At 37.8% G+C, this 16510-nt stretch overlaps 1 protein-coding gene across 2 annotated transcripts in view; it reads right to left on the bottom strand.

Moving 5' to 3' along the window:
* ELMO1 (engulfment and cell motility 1) overlaps positions 1–16510 on the bottom strand; it is a 311383-nt gene that overhangs the window by 138469 nt on the left and 156404 nt on the right. For both annotated transcript variants that reach the window (XM_027891987.1, XM_027891995.1), the window contains exon 16: positions 13183–13291. In XM_027891987.1, coding sequence (XP_027747788.1) covers positions 13183–13291 — 109 coding nt within the window. The remainder of the gene's footprint in view (positions 1–13182; positions 13292–16510) is intronic.

Below are 16510 nucleotides of genomic sequence, written 5' to 3'. Positions count from 1 at the left end.
AAAAAAAAAAAAAAAAAAAAAACCACCCAACAAAACCAACAACCAAACCAAAACAACTCCCCAAGAAGCCCAACAAGGTATGCCTCCTCTCCAACATCTTAGTGGCATTTCTGAAATGCCTTTTGTCAATTCCAAGTCTTTGGTACCTAACTGTATAGAAAAATATAAAAGTTAACTACAAGATAATTTCATCTCCCTAGCTTCCTATAATTACTCTTAAAGGACATTTGATTTGATAATAAATTCACTATGATATAAAATTTTATATGTTTTTTAATGAATTATTAATATGCAAATGTTAGGAAAAAAGATTGAAAACGTAATTCAAATGTTCCTAAAACATGAAGATATGCTATTTAAAAATGGAGGTGGGGTGAATCAAATGGAACCTCATCATTGCACAAACAAAGCACAGTCAGAGAACAGGCTGAGCTCCAGACCACCTGCACTGCAAATCCTGAAGTTGTGCTAGGTATTCCCAAACCCCAAAATGTATAATTCTGAAATGCAAGGAAATAATTATTAGAAATTATTACACGTACTTGTCACTATTCTGAAGGGGAAGGAAATGAAAGACATGGATGATGGGTCCTCTGTTGGAAGCTGAAGGGAGAGAAGAATTCCAGGACATATTTCCATATACCTGTTTGTAAAGCTCAAGAATATCTCACAAATAATCTTCAAGACTTCTAATACCTTTAAATATAGCACATGAACAAAATACTATCAAAAGTCAGTGATTAATATATGAAAAGGCAATTAAATTTCTTGTCTAGAAGCACACTGGACTCCAGGACACTAATTTAGGCAAAGACTACCAGCATCTAAGCCCTTAGCTGCCATCAGGGCCATGAGTTCTAACAGCACCCTGCAGCTGGTCATTGCAGACATTGCTCCAGTCTCATCTCAAGTCCCTCACAAAACATATCTGGAAAATAAGGCAATAAAGTAAAAATCAGAGGGCTACACTGTCCTTACTGTTTGAAGTCTTTTTAGAATAAAAGATTCACTATTTTTCATGGTAATGGTCAGCTTGCATTATGGCTCCTCTGTAAAAGGATAGCTGCAAAACTGTCACCTCTGAAATCATGAGGGTTTATGTTTTATAAAAAAAAGGAATGGGAGGGAGAATGGATGATTTCCATTTTTACCTATTAAGTCTCATAAAGATTTTTTTTAAAGGGTCCAAAAGAAGGCCTTTGTCGGTTTAGGGGCATTTTTTGTTTCAAGTCAAGATTCAGATTTTTATATTGCAAAGCATAAAAATCAAAAGCCTAATTTAAAAGTAACTGTAGCCTGATTAACTAATAACTATGGGACCTAGAAAGACATACTCAAACCTGTATTCTGTGGAAAACCATTCACTTCTTTATGGTCTCTTTTCATCGGCACTAGCTCTGATAACCTTTTCCTCTTCCAAAATGGTTTCATCTGTTTTGATAACACCCTGTGCCCTCAGCAGACACTCCCATGTTACAGCTCAGCCAGTTCTTTGCCTGTTTAAGACTTAAGGTAATTGCTTAGGTATACCCCCTGAAGTCTCTTTAATGTCTCAGGTAAGGTTTGCTATTACTCTAAAAACCCAAAATGAATAACAACTGAGCTATTCACTGTGATACTGTGCAGCCTGCAACCTGGAAAATGAAAGCCTCCAGTTCTGTGACCTCTATCTACTCTGTGGCAAACCTATGCTGAATTCTATTGGGTTCAGTCCTATTTGGTACAGCTAAACAGTGTCCTGTCACTGACTGAGATGAACAAATAGTATTCTGTGCCAGATACCAAAAACTATGGAGACCTAAACACGTGAAAGACAAAATAGATTATCAATATTGATACAAACACAAATGAAACGTATGGTTATAAAGCCATTTGCTGTGCTTTCTGTTTTTGTGAGTTCAGTGCTTAATTCTCGCTGAGTGCTTGGAGAGGCCCAAACAACAAACTATCAGAGATCTTGCCTCAGGTTTTTACTACACAAATATTTTGTGCTAAGGAGCTGCAAACTTAAAAATGAAATACAGCCAGTCAAAGCACAATGAATGAACCAAAGGACTTACTGTCCACCAAAAGAAAATTCATTGCAAAAAAGCTTAAGAAAGTCAGTGTTACGCAAACAACCTCTTTCACACTCACATGTATACAACCAACCAATTATTTTCTGTGTCTCCATAACCTACTTCAGATGAACACCAAGTTCAGTACTTCTCCTTAGGTCCTTATCAGTCACTTCATACATGCCTATATCTAACACCATTATGCTACGTTTTTTGAAGTATCTGTCAGCAAGTGGGTCTTTGATGTGAAGAGACAACAAATCTGGATAGAGCTGATGGATGTTTTAAGCCCTTTCTTAAAGGCTTGATAGAATAATTAAACTGCTGCTCTGTAGTGGTAATTAGGGGAGAAAATAGAGTCACCAGCCAGTTTGGGGAATTATTAGCAAGTAACTTAGCAAGCTGTGCACATATAAAACACAAAGACTCAGGAAAAATAAGCTGAGAGCTTAGTCCTGAAAGAGGGGGAACCTAGAACCACTGGAGGCCTTAGGTCTGTAATACAAAGCATTTGAAATTGCAAGAAAAAATAATAAAATTTGTGTATAAATTTCAATACCAAATAAGGCATAAAGGGAAAAAAAAAAGGATATAACTAACCTGAGCCACAATTTTTTCCTTTAAAAACAACTTGGAAAGATCCAGAAGGAAGTCTCAGATCTCTGTGTCACAAGGACATAGCAAATTAAAAGGTGTTTAGAGGCAGCTAACAACTCTTCTGTTGAAAAGCATTTACACACCTAATAATTCTCATAAAGAGCTCCATTTTGTTCCAATATCCCCAATATATGAAATAAAAAATTGTGGGAGCCTAACTTAATATGATAATCTGGCTTCAGAGACAAGGACCAAGCATCCATATGGTTGCTTGCATTTGTGTCTCCCTATTAGTAACCTGCACACTGTGATAAGCTCCTGGAGTAGGCAGCATATAATTATATTCCTTTAATGACTTAACAGGATACACAGGCACAGAACTAGTGCATACAAAGAGTGCAGCTCTAAGTTGTCCAAAAACTGGTGAGCAGGAAATATAGGAGACTGCTGTTTCTGAGAGGTGCCCTGAGAACACATATGGACCTCCTGACACACTAAGGAAAAATACGAGAGGAATTCCACGTCCTTGATAAGAGCTAGGGATGTCTTTTTTCAAAACTCTCATGGAATAACAAAATGGAAAGTGTAGTTGAGTTAGCTAAAAACAAGCCAGTTGTGGCATCGCTTACATTTCTAATGCCCTAAGGAGTGATGTGATATCCTTAAGCGAATTTTTCTAGGAGGTTCCTTCCTGGAAAATGACCTAGAAAGTCACTTCCTGCCTCCACCCCACAACACTCCATCACAATTACAGTTGTTTAAATTGCCATAAGCCAATCCTCTGGGTTTTGTGGAATTCCTCTCCCAAAAACCAAAAGCCCCCTCCCCTCTCCCTCACTCTCAGGTATTAAAGATTCACGTTTAAAAATTACACTGAAGCTATTTTTTAATTCACAAAAGATAGCCATGACAAAACTTCAGCACAAAGATACCAGAAATGTTATGAAACAAGAAATTAAAGTCCTTCTCACATATAAAAGAAACTTGCCACGAAAATTCATTCGTGGCATTTAAAGGTTTATACATAGTTTCTGCTAATCCAGGAATATGGAATGCAACATGTGGAGTAAAGAAATAAAGCTGAAAGGGGAGTTTCAAGAGTGGATGCACTCACTTTTTAAATGCTTCTTCTGGAACAGAACAAAATATAACCCCACAGACTCCTATTTTCATTTTACTTAGCCAGCACTATTAAAAGCTGTTGCTGAATGTGAACATCTCTAAGGCCTGTGATAGAAAGGCCTGAGGGTCTTATAGTTTTTTCCTGCTCCAGTTTCAGCTAATCTATGCTTCTTCAAGAAGGGTAAGTGAAGTTTAATTGTTAGAAGCTAATTTTTCTGAAGCTTTTCATTAGCAAGCATTTTGACAGAAACGAAAGTGATGAATGCTATTTCAGCACATATATAACATCAGTAATCCAATGTCAAAATCCATGTCACCTTCACTGCATAGGTCCAGTGCTTCAGATTATGCACCATTACTGTCACGTTTACTTGCAAAGAGGAGTTTGACTGGCAAAGACTTTCAACAAAGTACATTAAGGGCAGTTTGATAATGTTTTACAATTAAATACTTATAGTGGATGGCAAATAATTTAAAGTAAATTTATTAAGATCTCAGGCTGTCATTTCCATTGTTTTAACTTTTTTGATCAGCTCTTAGAGAAAAAAAAAAAAAAGGAATGATTCATGGAGAAGCATAACCTCTCTACGAAAACTGTTCTTCCACCAGTTTCAAGTGGGTATATGATCAGTCAGTTTAAACTACCTTTCCACAGTATGTGTGGTATCGAAATTTATGTACAATTATATGACAAAACTTCACTAGTCTCTGCTTTGATGTTTGGGTTTATTCCCCCTGAGAACACCTGCATTCACTAAGCAACAGAAGGAGCTTTCATGGCTGTCTGAATAAACACAAACAGCATGTGTACAGTGCACACTGCATGGCTCCGGAAGTAGCGTGAGTTACCCAGAGAAAAGCTTCAGACCAACACCACTAAGCTGTACTCAGTGCCTGCCTTACCTCTGGTTAGTACTGCATCAGGACATTCTGCTTAGGCTTCTCTGTCAGAAATCTGACAATTTGAATTTGAAATACTTGTAAAGCTCAGAAGCTCCCTTCAAATATTCAAACTGTAAAAAGGTATCAAGTTTACTTAAAATAAATGAAGCTTAAAAGTCTAAGAGAGTAAAGCTTTCTGACAAAGAACCCGACCATACAGTCAAATAGCAACCCAGGAATGCCTCCAGTGCCTTTCAGGTATCCATGAAGCTTTATGTGCAGGAACAATCTGGAACAATTAGTGGTATATGCACTACCTCATTGTCAATCCAGTAAGAGATTGTTAAAAGGAATATTCAGATGCTCAGTGAAAGGAGTATTTCTAGCCTCTGCAAGTACAGCCTGGTCTCGGGAACTACAGGAATTAGCAGTCCATGCTGCTCTCATTTCAGCAGAGATCCTAGTAATACAATTGTCTTGAAACCCCCAAATCATTTCGCCTTTCTTCTGAAGAAGTGCATCTCTTCACCTGCAACACATCTTATTTCTACCCTGAAAATTCTTTAGCTTTGCCAACACAAACATTTATGGAATATACAAAATTAATATACACTGAAAGTTGTCATCAAAACAATACTGGGATTTCATACATTGCTCAATTCAATGTGCAATTAATTGACTATATGCATATTTTAAAAGAAGCAGCTGCAAAATTTCCAGTCTGATGCACCGCAGTGCTGTGAAACCATAAGGGCTAACTTAAGATTTGAAACATAGTTTGCTGCAAAATACAAGAGATTTTGGCTGCTTTTAGCAAATCTATATTTATAAAATGTTACCATAAAACGAAACTAGGAGGTCCAGAACGTATACTAAGATTATTTTTTCTCTTAATTTCAATCTGCTCAGTATTAAACTGTTCCTGAATAATGACTAGCCCTTAAAATGTACAGAAATTGTTCTAGAAAAGCAACAAACATTTGGCTATGGGTCATCTCTCTGAAGCTCTTTCTTGCTGCAGCTTTGCCAGTGAACTTTATAACCCTGAATTTTATTAGAAGATTTTGTCTACTGCTCCCTTCTTCAAGCCACGATTAGAATCACAGAATCATTCAGGCTGGAAAAGACCTCTAAGTTCATCAAGGCTAATCATAAATCTAACACTGCTAAGTCCACCACTAATCTGTTTCACAAAGGGCCACATCTAAATATCTTTTAAATATTTCCAGGGATGGCGACTCAAAAACTTCCTGGACAGCCTGTTCCAATCTTTGGCATTGCAAGAGGGAAGTTTGTTGTATTTTTATTTCCTTGGAAAACCAAAAAGTTCTGTAGAACACACCAAATGAACTCTCCAAGCTCAGAAGAGATGCAGAGTTTTCAAATCGGCAGATATTTTGAAGATTTTATTTTATCCATACTTTTTCCTGTGGCAGTAAATCAAACCTATTTTAATCTATGTAAACTTATTTGTATGGCAATAATCCAAATTATTTTAATAATTCTTGTTTACTGTCACATCTGCCCAGATTTTATATTATCCCTATAGCTTATTAAAAATTTTCAAGAATCCTAGGATGATGTTCCAGTTATCACATTAAAACAAATTACAGCTGTTATTCTACCATGCCATTGAATCTGCTAAAGCTACAGTTTTTATTAACCACAGGAAGTCAACATCATGATTTTTTTCCTCCTCTTATCATTGTTCAGCTCTCTGTTCTGTTAGTTCCCTAGTTCAGCACCCTTACAGCTAATGTCTAGACTTTACCCCAGTTCAAATTTATTAGTTTTTTACTTCCAGATCTTGATTCTTGCTATCCCTTGCAATACTAGATGAAAGAGTTCTTCACGCTTAATGAAACCACCTCTTTGTTGTCTTTTGGATACATTAAGCAGTTTCTAAAACTAACAAACAAACAAAAAAACCCCCTTACATCTACATCTCTTTCTTGCCCTTAAGTGTTTTAAAGTTGCTCTCCCTGCACGATGCTCTTTATTATTAATGTTGAAAACTGAGTAAACATACCTTTAAAGAAGCTAAAGAATCCTGCACCAAATAAGATTAAGCACTTTGCACATACAAAACTAGCTATGATCCCTGCTCCAAAGAGATCAAAGAGCAGACATATGACTGCAGACAGCAGATAAAAACACTGGAGGATACTAGACAGCTGTCTAGCTCACTGACCCAAAAGGCAACACTCTACCAGCTTTGAAGCCAACAGTATACCGCGTGTAGAAAGTAACATTCCTAAATCTGTCTCACTGTGACTCAAGAGGCAAACATGAAACATCTTGCTCAAAAGGTGCCTGCAGCTCCGTTGCTCATATTCTCACAGATTGCAGAAGATATTTTGTAGAGAATTCACAGTTTACCATAAGCACGAAGAGATAGAGTCTTTTTAGAGAAGGAAGAGGTTAATTGCAAATAAATTAGTATCTCTCCAGAAAAAGAGAGTTTCATTTTGTCTCTCCTATGGGATTGTGCCATCAAACAGAAGGAGAGAACTGTTTGAGAAAATAAGATTCTGCTATCATGCAAAAGAAAAATACAATTTAGACCACTCAGCAAGTTGTTGGTTTTGCATCAAGAAGGACAAGCATTTTTAATATCCCTATAGTCAGGAACCCCTAAAACTCAGGATCAATATGGATTCTTTTGGATATTTGCCCCATCCCCTTCACTGTTACTGATTTTCAAATATTGATTATCGTCTAAGATTGGCCTAATTTTTGCCATGAACTGCAGTTATCTGGTATGGTGATAGTTTGGCCAGCAAAAAGCTAAGACAAAGGAGATTAGAAGTCTTTTAAATTATTTTATTGTATTCATGATGAAACAGAAAATTGCTACCTTTCACTAAATACCTTTTTGGCCAGAAAAGTTTTTCAACTTTCTAACCAACATTTCCTGACCCATAAAATGCTTCACTCTCCAGAAAATGAAATTATAAGAAGAAATGCCAGAACAGTAAATCTCCTATTTTATTTACTATTTCTAGGGCTTTATCCTATTTAAACTTAAGAGAAGGAGAAGGAAGAAGAACGTAAAAAGGCAATTAGCTTTCAAGCAAGGGGAAAAAATTTTAAAATATGACATTCGATTATAAAACTATTGGGTTTGCTGTAGCAAAAGGAAAATCAAACCATGTAAGCCCTCAGGTCTGGAATGCTGATCTTGCAGTGACCAGTGTGCTTCCAGGGAAAAGTCAACAGAAACAACCCACACTGCACACTATGGATTGTGCAATACAGAGGAAAAATTGTGCAAAGATGAAAAAGTGCTTCCTGACCCTTGCAGCAATCCCTTTACTCCTTGAAGCATGAGATTTGATTATTTTCATCTCAGCAGGCACAACCATGAATATCACTGTAAATCTTCTAATGCCCAGCACATTCTATTTGATGAAAGGATCACAAGGTAAGAATTTCTAGACCACTTCAATTGTGCAACCTGGGCAATAACTGCAAGGAGAAATCTATAGTAAAAGCATGCACAAACAGCATTATAATACATTTGCATTTAGATCTCCTCTTTTGAGGAAAAATAATCTTGTAAATTAATTTAAGCCTAACAAATCCCATGGTCATTAAATTCCCCATGACAGAAAAGCAACAAACAAACAAACAAACAAAAAGCCAATGGAGCTGTTTTTCTGATAGAAGCTTTAAGACAATCCATATATAAGTATCTGACATGTGGCATATACCCCTGCGGTCTGCCGTAAAGCTTAAGTGTAGATTTTTGCAAAAGCCCCTGAACATCCCCAATCAAAACAATCAAATATGAATATTTTCAGTTGAACATCTGTGTCCTGCTCAAAAATACACTGAAAAATACTTGAATTTTGACATGCCTTAACTACAGAATAACTTAAAGCATGCAATGATATTGGCTTATAACACCTTTAGACTACTGCTCTGTTGGTAGCACTGCCTTTCCTCAGTGCACACAACATTAATTTATTGTTCCCCTATGAGATACAAGCCTCTCCACAGCATCAGCGCTAAATAATTTCAGTTGAACCTGTACGGAAAGAACGCAACAAGTCTGGGAAGTTGTACCCATCCTGCATAAAGCAGGTAACATGGTCAAGTACCTTTTCCCACCAGGGATCAGAGTTTTAAGGGGTTTTGAGGGTAGAAAGTGTCACGTGCTGAGCAGAGGTACATAGAACTGGGCACTGTAGGCACAGATCAGAGAGCGTTAGGGCTACTTATGCAAAACCATGAGCTCAGACTCTTATGACAAACACTAGGTTTTAATGAACTCTTAATCTGCCATTAAAGTTACTAACTCTAGTTTTAAAAAATTCTAAGGTTATTTTGGAGCTTGCTTTTAATTTTTACATTTATCTGCAATGTTACTGTCTCCCAGCCAAAGCTTGCAGTCTGTTATGCAAGTATTCCTTCTCCCCTGAGCATACATGTCATGTACTAAAACTTGAATAAGAGGGAAAGTGGAGGTTACCTTAGCCTTCATAGCTACTAAGGAGGACATATGGATGGCTGGACCTCTTCTCATCTTTGTAAACTTGTCAGTGTACCGGGGATGAGGAGCATCAAAATGCCTTACCCCAGAGGGCAAGGAGTATTGACCACTGGTTAACAGTGTTCCTGTCTGATGTCAGCTCCAAGAAACAGAGGACAAGAAAGAAAGTCCTCTTGTTAGGATATACAAAGGATGTCATTGCTGGATAAAATCAGAATTACCATAATGTTTGCTAAGGTGAGTGGCTGGGCAAGTACTCATTAAAGACATTCTGTTCAATGCATTTTTAACAGCATCAGTAGCACAAGATTAAAAGATTTATAGTTAAATATCCCACTCTTTCCTGATTCAGAGATTTTACTGAGGAATCTTATGGACATGTTTCATGCTAACTTCCATGTTACTAAAACACTACACCAACCTTCCTCTGAAGTTTTAGCTCCTCTAGTCTGCAAGTCTACCTCTGTAAAGCAGTTACCATATGCTCAACTCACAGCTTGCATTTGAGCTTTCTTTATTTACATAAGATCTAAACATACACTTAAATGTTTTGCTGAAGAAGAGATGAATTTCCAAGACATGAACATTTTGGAACCAAAGTCAAAGAATTAAGTCCACTACCTGGATTTGGGGAAATACAAAAGTAGAAGAGCTGTCATGTCTTTAACACTGTCTTTTGAGTCCTTGCTGGGATGAGTGTGAGTTTGAAAGGACCAAAATGAAATGGTAAAATGTCTTCTTGTTGCCTAAAGGTATTTAATACAGCGTAGCAAGGGGAATATAATCAGCATTTAAGTGCTCTTCATAAATAATGGACAATCTAGCTGCTTTTATCTACTCTGCACTTTAAGAAAGTTTCAATTGCTGAATATTTCATGAGCAAAAGGTCAATTATTGTGGCTTTTAAATTATACAATTCAGAAAATGCTAGGAAAAAAATTTTTATGTTGCAACACAATAATAATGAGTTTTGAGCATCTGAAGAAACATGGGCAGGCAAAATACATAATTTTGAACCCTATCACATACAAACTAAAAGGAACATCTTTGCCCTGAACTGTAACTACTGATTTTTAAGATGCCCAATCCTATTTAGCAATACAGTATTTAATCTCAAGTGAAAAACAAACTGGAATGTACATTTTCTTGAGATGTCAGTTGTAGTTTGCATTTCTTAACAAAATATACTGCTCATCACAGGTCATTAAAGATGAGCATCTGTGAAGCCATTTTCAAGAAATCTGCCTTCTGCACATTATTTAAAGGTGTGTTTCATTACAGCCTTTTAAAATTACAATTAGAGTTCCACATAAACAAAACCATTAAGGAAACACACCTGCAAACAGGTGAATTGTCAAGATGAGTTAGAAGCAACCTTAGTTCTGTCCCCTATGAGGCAATATTATTGCCACATCCAGAGACAGATGCTCTGTGGGTGTAGATTAGCATGACTTTACAGAAGTCAGTCTTGCTACACCCGGTTTCTATCAACAGAAGCACCAGTGTGCTTCTCCTTAGCCTTTTACAACGTCACACGCCCATGAATGACCACCACAAGAGCCTGCTGCACACCAGCACACTGAGCATGCCAGAGCCTTGCAGCCTCAATAACATCAAAACAAGTGGCTTCAGAACATGAATAGGTAACATCCCTAAGCCAGGGCTTTCCTCGGGGAACTTTTCAGTTTTCTTTTTAACCCCACATTTCCAAACCATAGAGCTACTCTAAGAGAAACAAACAAAACCCCCCAAAAACCCAACCCCCCCCCCCAAACCAACAAACAACCAAACCAACAACCAAACAACAAACAACCAAAAAACCAACCCACTTATCTTATTCACAGTCTCCACTTTTAAAAAAACAGATGAGAGCAACAAGGCTAGTGACGGGACTTGAGCACAAGTCCTATGAGAAGAGGCTGAGGGAGCTGGGCTTGTTTAACCTTGAGAAGAGGAGGCTCACGGGTGACCTCATCACTCTCTACAACTATCTGAAAGGAGGTTGTAGCCAGATGGGGGTTGGTCTCCTCTCCCAGGCAACCAGCAGTAGGGCACGAGGGTGTGGTCTTCAGCTGTGCCAGGGGAAGTTTAGGTTGGATATTAGGAAGAAATTTTTTACAGAGAGAGTAATCAGACATTGGAATGGGCTGCCCAGGGAAGTGGTGGATTCACCTTCCCTGGAGGTTTTTAAGATGAGACTGGGTGTGGCACTTAGTGCCATAGTCTAGCAAACACGGTGGTAGTGGATCAAGGGTTGGACCTGATGATCTCAGAGGTCCTTTTCAACCTGGCTGATTCTATGATTCTGTGATAAGGACAAAGTTAAAACATGAAAGGAGCTATATGCAGAAGTTAGAAGCAATCAGGACGTACAGTACCATACATGGCAAATCACCTACATACACCCCGCATACAGATAACAAACCTGTCTGCGGCAAAAGAGGTTTATTTTTTGAGGGGCTTCTTACAACACAGTAAGGAAGAGTCTGAGACACCACCTCTAGATCAATCATCTTTCTTAGCAACAAAGTACAGTGTAAGTCCCATGGAGTGATGGGACATACATTAAAACGCTATGTACAAAGCTGTACTTTAGATTTCAGATATTTTTCTGTGCATTTGTAAAAATAAATTTGATCTTTAGCACTTATTTAAAATACGCTTACAGCTTTGTTGAGATGATATGTCCCTCCTACATTTACCAGCAGAAAAATTCAGATAGATCTGTCATGCGTGATTTGGCATTAGACATCTCAACTGCAGCAGTAAGGTTATTTTAAGGAGTCGTGTCTGCTACAGTCTGAACCTTACACAACACATTACTATTACCACACATCTAAAACAGTTGCTAAACTTTTTTATTTATAGATATGGTAAATGTGGCCCTTAATAACTCTGGTTTACTTAGGAGGGTATTCAGCAGTAAACATCATCTCATTTATCTGGATCTGTCAAATACGAACTGTCAATTTGGAAGCTGCAAGAAATGCACAGGTTTTATCCTGGCCCATTGCACAGAGGCAGATTTTTCCTTTGGTCAATAAATTCTCTCAAAACAATGCATTTAAAAGCTTCAGATGTATCAACAACCAAAAAATACTTTTAAAACAGAACTTTTGATGCCCGTTGCAGAGCTACTAGGAACAAGAACCACTGATACCTTTAGGGTTTCTTGCTGTCTTTTACATTGCTCTTCTCTCATTACATTCTGTGGACTTAGGTGTAAAGTTAAAAGAAAAAGATTTATTAGTGAAAAAACTTCAAAGGGAACATGCCTCTGAGGAAAGCAAGGCATCTCAGTTTTTCCCCCTGCTTGTGCAACAAGAAAATGAAGCTCATGGTAGCATTTGCCAAAACAGATCGCAGCTGGATCCAAAACATTATTGATGGGTAACTGAAGTTTATACATATCGATAGAGTCAAACACCAACACTCCAGACTAATGAAGATACAGACATGCTCTTCTGTTTGGTAGTATCTAACTATTTGTCAAGGGACTGTAATTGAAGCCAAAGACAGTTTGTTTACTCTGTATTAAAATACAGTATTTCATACCACACTGTTAGTGGTATGTGCCATCTATCATCTGGCATTTAGATAGAGCTTTACGTATCTAAGAGAAAATGGGATGTGTCAGTTTAGATGAGCAATCTCACAAAGAATGACTATGATACTCATATAAAACCAACCTATGGAATAGGTTATGGAATGGAACAACCATGACGTCTCCTATACCAAATCAACAGATGGGGAAAGAACTGACTCCTCTAGAAATGATGCAACTGCCTTGCTTCATATAGAAGAGAGTCAAAGAACGGGTGTCCATTTCCCCTACTCCACCCTCATCCTTGATATGCCACAAACTAGTAAGAGCGACAGAAAACAGACACATAGTCATTCTGAGTGACAGCATTCAACGTGTAACTATACCAAGAAACACTTATCAGAAGAAAACTCTTGCAATGAAATAAACTTCAGGTATCACTGAACTCACGCCATGGTTCTTAGAGATTGAACAGGTGAACTTACGTAGCTCTCCTACTTTCAGTATTTCGCACAGCATCTTTGTCAGCTCAATGCTACTTCGGCCAAATGGGCACTCATGTTTGTCTTCTCGACTGCTGTTTTCCAGGACAATCTAAAGGTGGAATCAAAACAGAAAATAATGAGTTTGAAGAACCCATGAGTGGAAACACTATTCTCCACATGCAACATTTACAAGATATACCAGACTGAATTTAGGAAACTATATATGGAGGCTCTGTTTTCACAAACCTTAGTCTTCCCTGCAGCTAAATGACCTATATCATTTATGTTATGGCTTCAAACTGAAAGAGAATAGGTTTAGATCAGATATTAGGAAGAAATTCTTTACTGTGAGGGTGATAAGGCACCGGCACAGGTTGCCCAGAGAAGTTGTGGATGCCCCACCCCCAGCAGTGTTCAAGGCCATGTTGTATGGGGCATTGAGTAACCTGGTCTAGTGACAGGTGTCCCTGCCCAAGGCAGGAAGGTTGGAACTAGATGACCTTAAACGCCCCTTCTAAACCAAGTCATTCTCTGTCTGAGGCAGTCAGCAACACATAAAGAAGTGCTGGTCCATGACCAACTGGGAAGCTTTGCCATTGCTCTGCACTGTTGATGTTCTGGACCACTCCTGGTTTGGAGAAACTGAAGTAGAAGCCAAAGAAAAAGAAATAGTTTCATTTCAAATTAGCTGGCTAAAGGAAATTAGATACAATTATTTATAGACATGAAAACACCTAGAAGGATCTATAAAACCAAAGTGGGACAGAATTTGCATAGCTGGATTCAGTCTCCAAAGAAGGCTCAAGTGTTAAAAATCAAACTGGAGCTTACGAAGGAAGAAAATGTCCTCATTCTTCTCTCTGCTATGGAAGAAACTTGTGCTCATGTGCAAAACATTTCAGGGAACCTGCACTCTTATATCAAGCCCCTGAATGCTGTAAAAACTACTCAAGGAGAGCCTTTGCATTCTCTGTTGAGTGACACAGTAAAATAAATGGTAGAAAATAACTCCCTGCACATTTTTATATGCATTAATTTCTGCTGTATCCAATACAGTTGAGCTAAAGTTTTCTCTGGCCCTGCAACTAAACAAGAGATTTCACTGCAGATAAAAGACAAGTTATAAAAATACTACCGATTTCACAGAAGCAGTGAGCCTGAAAAAAGAGAAAATAGGGGCAGGAAAAAAATGAAATGGTCAAAACAGATTTGCAGTTAGAATTGTCTTTGCAGAACAAACTTTCCCACTTTATAAAAAGAAAAAAATTTATCCTAAACAGCTGCTGCATAGCCTGGGGATGAGAACAGAAGAAAATGAATTGCAAAGTTAAGAGATTTGGCTAAGTAACGGAGAACCTCAGAGGCTCTCTAAATTTCCTTCACAAATGGGTATTTAAACACTGCTATCTGCTTTGCATTCCTCCTCTCTCCTTAGCTCCCATCTTCACAGTTTTTTGTTTGTTTGATGTTTTTGTTGGTTGTGGTTTTGTGGTTTTCATTTCTTTGTTTTAAATCTTTCAATATTTACAGCAAAGAAAGCTTTGCAAAAGCTTCAAGGCTTGAACTTCAAGCAAAAACCAGGAGGAGAGATAAAGGGGAGGACCAGTGCAATGCCAGATGCCACTAAAACCTTTCCCTCCCTCCCCTGATATTAGTTTTGACTGTTTCATGTTCTCTTATGCACAGAAGCCTTCCCTGTGAAGCAGTTAAAAGTGGGAAAAGAACAAAAACCCAAAGGTAAGTAGAAAAATTATGTGCTTCATAAGCATACCAAAGCCTCTTCACCAAGCATCTATTTCAGTCCTACTGTACAAAGGGCAGCCTCTAGCTGATACTCTGCTCCCAGCCCATCTCCCAGGGATGTAAAAGAATGGTTGCTGTCTGTGTCATGGGAAAGCACCATCACTTGGTTTTGTTTACCAGTGCTGGTGTTGTTTTTTAAAATCACTTACACTTCCTACAAAAGATTAAAAAGTATTAAGCATATGATATGTACTTGATCGCTACGAATTTTTACTGGCCCTTTTCAACAGGACAGCATCAGAACATCATGTTCAAAAGTCTGCCAGGAGGACTTTTACTCCTAGAAGTTCTGGTTTAAATTACATTTAATTGTTTCATGTCATCTCTGGGTAACAGCTGTAGCAAATCAAAGAAACATCCCTGCTATTTTTGTTTTACGTTGCTGCAGCCACTGTTCAAGGAACACGTGAATATGACTTTGTATTCCAGATGAGTCATCCTGCTTCAGTCTCCTTCATGGAGGATAGTGCTGCATTTCTACACCCAGAAGCGGGAACAATGATAGAATAGCACAACCACAATGTAAAGCCGTGTGTCTCAACACCTCCCTGAGATCTCTTGTTCTTTTTATTACCCTGTTTTATCTCCCACATAATAAAACATAAAATCTGCATACTGGAGCAGGGTGTTGCTTCGACACAGATTTAGATACAGCAGAGAAACACTAGTAATAAAATCAGTGGAGAGGCAAATTGAAAGGGCAAGGGGGAGGGAAAGGGAAGCACTTGGATCAGTATTCCTGCTGGCTTCTGGCAAATGCACTTTGTTGAGTTTCACATTAACCCAACATATTAACATTTCACGAGCACATAAATATTTAATGGTGACACCATCTATGCATATAATGCAAGGTAGAATTACAACAATCAATAAGAATGCCAGAGAAATAGTTAAGGCACTGTGTATTGCTATACAGCAAATTAAATGGCAATTTATGAGTAATCAATATGTAAAGCAGTCTTGAAATGATCCTCAGACATACACTCTGCAAGCAGCAATTTTTTTAGCATTTGCTGTACAAAATAAGGCAGCGCTGCCATGTTACATTTCTTCAAGAAAGGAAGAATGCCCTTTACTGAATCTAAATATCTGTAGGCAAATTTGACAGATATGGATCTTCTGTATGAAACAGCAACAGTAAAAAAGGAAAGAAAAAAAAAGAGGTTCTTATAAATACCCAAAAAGAAATAATTCCTAGTCTTGGCAACAGATTTACAACATTCATTATTATATTTGTAATACTCTTTTCATGACTTCACGACTCATATCCTGTTCCAAAGTAAAATGCTATAAATACAGTTGATAAGGGCATGATTTTAATGTTATTTCCTTTATCACTCTAGTTGCGGAGGAGAAATAAGCAGTGAATGGACATGTTTACTTCATAACCTGGTGAAAACAATTGCAGGGAAAGAAATTTAACACACAGCTCAAGACTGAAAATACTTTTCTATGTCTGTAAAGCACATTCCTGGCTTGATTCACATTTCTATCACAGAAGTTATTTTGCCACAGAAAGGAAGGT

This window comes from Empidonax traillii, unplaced genomic scaffold (genome assembly GCF_003031625.1).
Source record: "Empidonax traillii isolate 1590-97213 ecotype Southwest subspecies unplaced genomic scaffold, ASM303162v1 scaffold14:size4059594, whole genome shotgun sequence".
Classification (NCBI taxonomy): domain Eukaryota; kingdom Metazoa; phylum Chordata; class Aves; order Passeriformes; family Tyrannidae; genus Empidonax; species Empidonax traillii.
Note: the sequence above shows the minus strand (reverse complement) of the source record. Positions and strands in the feature narration are given on the sequence as shown.